Genomic DNA, 6,657 nt, shown 5'->3' with positions numbered 1-6,657 from the left:
AAATATAAATATAAATTTGTGATTTTTTAATTGATTGAACCTCTTACATAGAGATAAACTGTCTTGCCTCTTTTTTTTTTTTCTTTTTTCTCCATCTTATTGCCTTACTCATTGTTTTACCTTTAAATTAATTATTTTATTTATTAAATTTTAATTTATGTATTAATTCAAATTTATGAAATTAGTTTAAAAATGATAAGAATAAAAAAATAATTAATTGAAAATTAATTCCATAATTTTCTGTTTATCCAATTTTTTTGTTTGTGTCTTTATTATTTTCTTTATAATGTTATTGCTTACATAGAGAAAGCAGAAACTTTGATGTAAGTTTCTGTTTCCTTTCTTTATATCTCATTTGATTTGTTTATTCAAGTTTTTCTTATTTGAATTTTTTATTATTTTTACTTTTATAATGTTATTGCTTCAATGCAGAAATCCAAAACTTTTCAGATAAGTTTCTAAATTTTTCTTTCTTTTTATTTCATTTGATTAAGTTTGTGGTTATACTCTTCCATTGTAGACAACAATCTACTTGAATCTTTACGAGATTGAGTTTAGTTTTTTTTTTTTTTTTATTCTTTCACGGTTTTATAGAAGATGGAATGCTTATTATCATTATTAAAAAAGAAGTTCCACAAAGACCAAATGTTAAAGTCGTTGAAATATTAATCATTTATCATGTATTTTATATGTTTCTAAGTTGTATACTGCAGCTTATATTCACACCTCTTAAAATAGATTACCACTTAAATAATTATGTAGCTTTTAACCTTTTTTATACACATTTCAGTTAACAAATAACTTCATGATTGTTTATGTAAAGTGAACACCATATGATTATTGAAATATAGATACATTTGAACAAATATTGTTTTACCTATATCACATGAGGTATCGCATGAGCATATTCTAATGGAATTAAAGGTAATCTTAAAAATAATTAAATAAAAAAAATTAACAGAAGTTGCGATTGTTTTATTTGAAATTATATTAATAATTAACAGCATTACATTTTCAAGGGGAAATTATATTTTCCTAAGAGGGTAAAAGGGTATTTTTCAAATTAATGAGGCTAAGAAGTGTACTTTCTGTCAAATTTAGGAGGGTAAAAGAATTTTTTTTTTTTTAAACTAAGATGTTTAGTATATTTTCAACCAAATTTCAAGGAGATTTTTGTATTTTTCCGTATTTGAGAAGAAAATGCATTGCCTAATGGATTGGTTGCCAATGTAAAGGAAAAGAACGAGGTGGTAGGCTCAAACCCAAAAAAGAAAACGGAGGAAAAAAGAAAGATGTGGTTGGCCCAAACCCAACAAAGGAAACGGGGAAAATTAAAATTAGAATGTTGAGAGTGGGATTTGAACCCACGCCCTTTCGGACCAGAACCTTAATCTGGCGCCTTAGACCAACTCGGCCATCTCAACATTCAATTCTTACGTGGCGACGTAAAACCTTTTATAGAAATAAAAGGTGATTATTCGAATGATTAAAATACTTGATTTTTGACTATTTTAACATATATTTTGTTTTCTAGATTTCAAGCTGAGTGGTTGACTGTGTAAGCCTTGGCAGTTGGCACATGCATGCCAAATGGCTCTCAGCCCAAGCCAACAGCTGCTGCCGTTTACCTTGCACTGAAAAATATTAAATTCCAAACACCCCCCTAACGTTGCGCCGAAGTTTGGTCCCCGGGGTTTACTATAAGTTTATGTCCATTACATTTTAATTTAGACAATTGAAGCTTTACATAATATAACAGTACTCGCAAGAATATAATGATAAAATGATTCTAGTAGGCGTCGTTATTGACGGACGTTGATTTCAAATCCAATTTCCCTTATGCAAAGGTTATATATAGTATCAAAAATCACTGTTCCACATTTCTGAACAACGATGAAATCATAAATGTGATGAACAACATATACATAGTTGATCACCATATCCTGTGCCACCCTTTATATTACTTCTCTATCTGCACTCATTAGTTTTTTTCCCATCACTTACTGCCAATTGGATAGTCACCATCGTTGAATTTGATTCCAAAATCTAAATCCGAGTACATCCAAAAATGTATACAGGCAACAGGTGACCAGAACTATAAATTTATTTATAAACTATAAACTATAGAATAATATAAGATGGTAAACATCTCACAAATACAGTTTCTATAGCAACCAGGAAATAAATAACCCAAAATTACTAGTTACATACAGGAAAGAATCAATCAATAATCAAAAATGCAATATGGTGTCTCTCCCAGAAAGTCTATCTGAATTCTCAACAGCAATCATGGCATTCATTTTTCACTCCAGCCCTACCCCCTGCTTTCCGTGAAACAACAAACAATGCAGCGGAAAGCTTCAAGCCATCCAACCAAATGTCACTTCCATCTCTCTGATAGATTCGTTAAACCAATCCAGAAAAAAAAAGAAAGAAAGAAAAAGAAAATGCAGAAACTCAGATCTCAAACAAGAATACTGCATAGCTAACACTGATCAACGCCTAATCACAGCAACCTATGGACTATGGTTAAGCAGTAGGTGGGGGTGGAGCTGTTGTTGTTGGACTTTGAGATGGACTGCTGTTCCCGCCACCACCACCACCACTGTTTTCCCATGGTCTCACAGTGAATAACACCACAAACAAGATGATCACCAGCAATAGTATGATCGCATAACAAGTCCATTTCCGGGTATTCTTCTGGTAATTCCTTGCTGTTTGCAACCGCTCAGTTCCACCTCGCACAAATGAATTCGCTCTGTTCACCTGGCTCTCAATATCATCCAATTGCTCACCTTGAGCTTGAACCAGGACTGCCATGTCCAAGAAAACTTGGTGCAACTCCTTGAGGTTCTTCTCCATGTCCTTAACAGCATCATGCCTTTCTTGAATCTCATTGATGGTGTCCAAAATTCTTCCCCTCCCTTGTTCTTGAATGGCCTTTTGCAAAAAAGTCTCACTCTCACCTGCAGCATATTAAAACAAGTTCCCAAAATCAGTGGTGGGTCTTTTACATCTTTGTCCCATATGTTTTCATATTTCTCTTGCACAAGAAATGCAATGTAGCTTTATGAAACACACTATACCTCAGTTTTTATTCCATAATAATAAAACCAGCTCTAGAACAAAATTATTACTAGAATAAGAATTTACCAAAAGCTTCATTTGTCCAATGCTTTATAATTACGGTTTGCATGTTTCAATTATTAATTAAACCAAAATTACCTATCTATATGTATACATAGTTTCAGGATTACTTCTCTAAAATACCCCATAAATTTCCGCTAACAACTGATAATACACCCAAATTTGCCATATAACTATTTCACTAATAATCACAACTCGCTAAATTAACCAATTAACTTTTAAGAAATTTCCTAACAGCTAAAAATTTGAAATTTTCCGGCTGGATTCCTGAAAAGAACATAATCAACTATAGGAAATTGAAAAACGAAAAGAGAATGTTACATCCCTTTACAAAGCTCGAATTGAATATTGGACTTTCATATGTACCAAAAAGTTCCATAAACAAAAAGAAGCAAATAAGTAAACTGACCTGTTGAAATCAAAAGATCAATAGTCCTCTCATCTGGGTTCTCTCCAGTAACCGTAAAATACCTTCTCTGAACAGTTTCTCTATACTCAGACGAGATCTTTTCTCTCAACCCATTAAAACTCTCCATGGAATCCTTCAACTTCTTTCTCAACCCGTTCACAACCGACGTCCTGGTCCGGTCCGAAGAAGACCCCGGTCCACACCCAGGCAAGCTCCTGTTCGCCGCGTTGGACCGGTCAAGCGCCTCCAGCCTAACCTTAATAAGCTTGGCCTTTTTCAAAGCCATGGCTACATCAGCATCCATCTTTGCTCTTAATTCTTTCACGGTTTTCGCGTTGTGTAACGTCTTGCTCTGCTCGTGAGACGACGAGAGATTGTCGTTCAGCCTCTCCAGTTCTTTGAGCTCGTCTTTGATTGACTCGACATCCTCGAAGAACTTGTCGAGGTTGACACCGCCGGAGGTGGAGGAGGATTGCGTCATCTGGATGACGTGGTGATCAGGGGAAGCTTCTTCGCTTCGGAAGCGAGAGAAAGAGCCTGAAAATAGATCGTTCATTTTTGTTGTTCTTTGTATTAAAAACTCTTCAGGGCGTTAAAAACGTTGGTTGGATCAGAAGCAAATGGGATTAATATTGGGTGAAGTTGTTTGGGTACCAAGTCATCAAGAACCTATTTCCTGATCCAACAAAATATAAGAAAGAAAGAAAGGCCTTTTTTAGGAGGATTCGAGGACTGGGTATTGGAGATGGAAGGAAGAAGTGGGGCTAAACGGTGGAAAGGAGAGGTTTTTGAGGTGGGTTTGGGGGTGGGAAGGAGGAGGCTGCCAAGGAAGGTGGGATGTGGGTCAAGAAGCTCTCAAGTTTCGACCAAGAGGGATTGGAGAAGTCAAATGGGGAAGGAGGACACGAAAAAGACATGCATTTCTTTGGGGTAATTGTTTAATTGGTTTTAATAGGAAACAAGTAGAGAATTGAAGGAGAGGAAACATCTTGGAAGGTGGGAGGGGGTGAAGAGGAGAAAGGGTCATGGGGCGAGCAACGTTGGTTTCTTTGTTTGAGTAAATTGGATTGTTCTTTCAAAGCGGAAAAATAGTTGTGGGGAAAACGCGTGGGGGGGAAGATTTTCGGATAATTGATTGATTAGTAGTAATATGTCCCATCCTAATCACCACATTTTCATTTGATCTTTCTCGCTTTGGTTTTGGTGTTACTGTTGATGGACCAAAAAAAAACAGGGCAAGGGGGGGGGGGGGGGGCGTCCAAAAGTAGTTTAACAAGCAAAGGAGAGAAGAGAAGACTTGGTCACAACACTGATTTGGAGCTATCTTTCTCTCTCTTTCTCCATTGCAGCTGTTTCCCTTTTACTTAGGTTTTGGGTGGGAATCCAAACTTTGATTGATGATGGATTTACCTGAGCTTTTGAAGAAAAGTGTCATTTTGTTGTCAATAGGTTGGAGTGGTCGGTTAGATGCTAGGAGACATCAACACTCGGCCAAACGTTAGAACCAAGTAATGATATGTGTGTTAAATTGAGAGTCATGAAAAACAGGTTTACACAGTCACTGATCTTTTTTATCAAGCTGTCCACAACAACAATTTTTTTTTTTTTTTGGGTACATGAGTAGATTCATTGAGATTTTATGTATATATTGAAAGATTAAAGATATTCTTTCTTTATCTTATAAATTTTACAAAAAGATTTTAAATTCAAATTTTGATATCAAATAAGTTAAATAAAATTTATCTTTGTGTGCATATGAGATACTAGAAGAAAAAAAAATCTCTCATAAAAGAAATAGATATAATATTTTTAAAAAAAAATTTAAGATCAAATAAGTCGATGTAGATAGTAATGTATCATTCTTATACGACATAATGACGTGATTATATAATATTTCTATCTTTTATCTCAGTGTCATATGAGTATAAAATGATAAATAATATTTTCATTAATGGTAATTAATTGACTATTAGTTATAAGGGTTTATTTAATTCAAAATAAAAATATATGAACTTGGTTGAACGTAATAGAAGAATAAATTTTTGTTTGAAATTTTTTTAAATAGTTTACAGGAGCATTACACTAAAGAAATACTAATTTGCAATTAGTAGTCGGTGAAATATTGTATTGTATTGTATTTTAATGATACTATGTTTGACTGGGATAAATACAAGCATAGAAATGTAATTTTGTTGTTCTAACTGAACAAGGTAACCATGATCATAATAACTAACTCCAATCATTGTTGTAAAAAGAAAAAAAAATGTTTTATTCGGATGTCACAATAATTTCTTATCAAACTATGAAGAGCCCTATGAATTGGAATGCTTCATATCTCTTACTTCTTCCTTATCTCCAGCTCTTACATACACTCGACTAGAGGGTAAAACAGAGAGTGTACGGATAGGCATTAATTATATGTACATCATGTGATGTAATAAATAACACACATGCAGAGAAACATGTGCAAATAAATTACTGCATTGAAGGTGGTAGATAAGAGAGGAGCAACACAGCAGTTTGGTGGCATGGTGCATGCAACTTTGTTTTGGGTCATTCCCGGCCACTCCATATTTCTTATTGTTTCGTCTATGCATGGTCACAGGGCCTTGTGATTATGGTTGCCTTAATGGAAATTTCTGTTAGATAGTTTGTTACTGTTGGGAAAAGTTATGATTAACGAATTATAAATAATTACCTTATTAAAATATAATTTTTTAAAAGTTATTAGATATAATTATTAAATAGTTATATTATGAAAGAAAATAATTATTTGAAAAGTCATATTATAAAAAGAAATAAATCCTTTCATCTTATTTGAAGAGTCATATTACGAAAGGATATAAATTTTTTCATTGAAAGACGTATACGTTAGTTTGTTATATAAACAACGTTCTTACACTATTAATTTTACAATTTTGATAAGTGTGTTAAGAATTTTGTTGTATTTTGAAAAAATACTTTTAAAGAAAGTGATAATTCACACCCTCAAAGTCATACTCTTTCTTCTTCTCTAAATATTCTTCTTCTTCTTCTTCTAAATTTCTAACAATTTCTTATGCTAACAAGCAGGGGCCGGAGATAGAATTTCATATTTAAGA

At 33.6% G+C, this 6,657-nt stretch overlaps 1 protein-coding gene and 1 non-coding gene across 2 annotated transcripts; both read right to left on the bottom strand.

Moving 5' to 3' along the window:
* TRNAL-AAG lies at positions 1,344 to 1,424 on the bottom strand. Its single transcript has one exon. It is a non-coding gene; the product is annotated as a tRNA-Leu (tRNA).
* LOC18598421 (syntaxin-121) lies at positions 2,149 to 4,601 on the bottom strand. The gene is made up of 2 exons (XM_007027939.2): positions 3,557 to 4,601; positions 2,149 to 2,966 (listed from the first exon to the last, which is right to left on the bottom strand). The coding sequence occupies exons 1-2, from the start codon at positions 4,110 to 4,112 to the stop codon at positions 2,530 to 2,532; spliced, it is 993 nt and encodes a 330-aa protein (XP_007028001.2). The 5' UTR covers positions 4,113 to 4,601; the 3' UTR covers positions 2,149 to 2,529.

This window comes from Theobroma cacao, chromosome 5 (assembly GCF_000208745.1).
Source record: "Theobroma cacao cultivar B97-61/B2 chromosome 5, Criollo_cocoa_genome_V2, whole genome shotgun sequence".
Taxonomy (NCBI): Eukaryota; Viridiplantae; Streptophyta; class Magnoliopsida; order Malvales; family Malvaceae; genus Theobroma; species Theobroma cacao.
This window is presented reverse-complemented; position numbering and strand designations above follow the sequence as displayed.

What these genes read in the sequence shown, in the direction of transcription:
- LOC18598421 (XM_007027939.2), bottom strand. Translation starts at nt 4,112, where the DNA reads ATGAACGATCTATTTTCAGGCTCTTTCTCTCGCTTCCGAAGCGAAGAA. An exon ending in TGATCTTTTGATTTCAACAG is followed by an intron (nt 2,967 to 3,556) that starts GTCAGTTTACTT and finishes AATATGCTGCAG; the next exon opens with GTGAGAGTGAGACTTTTTTG.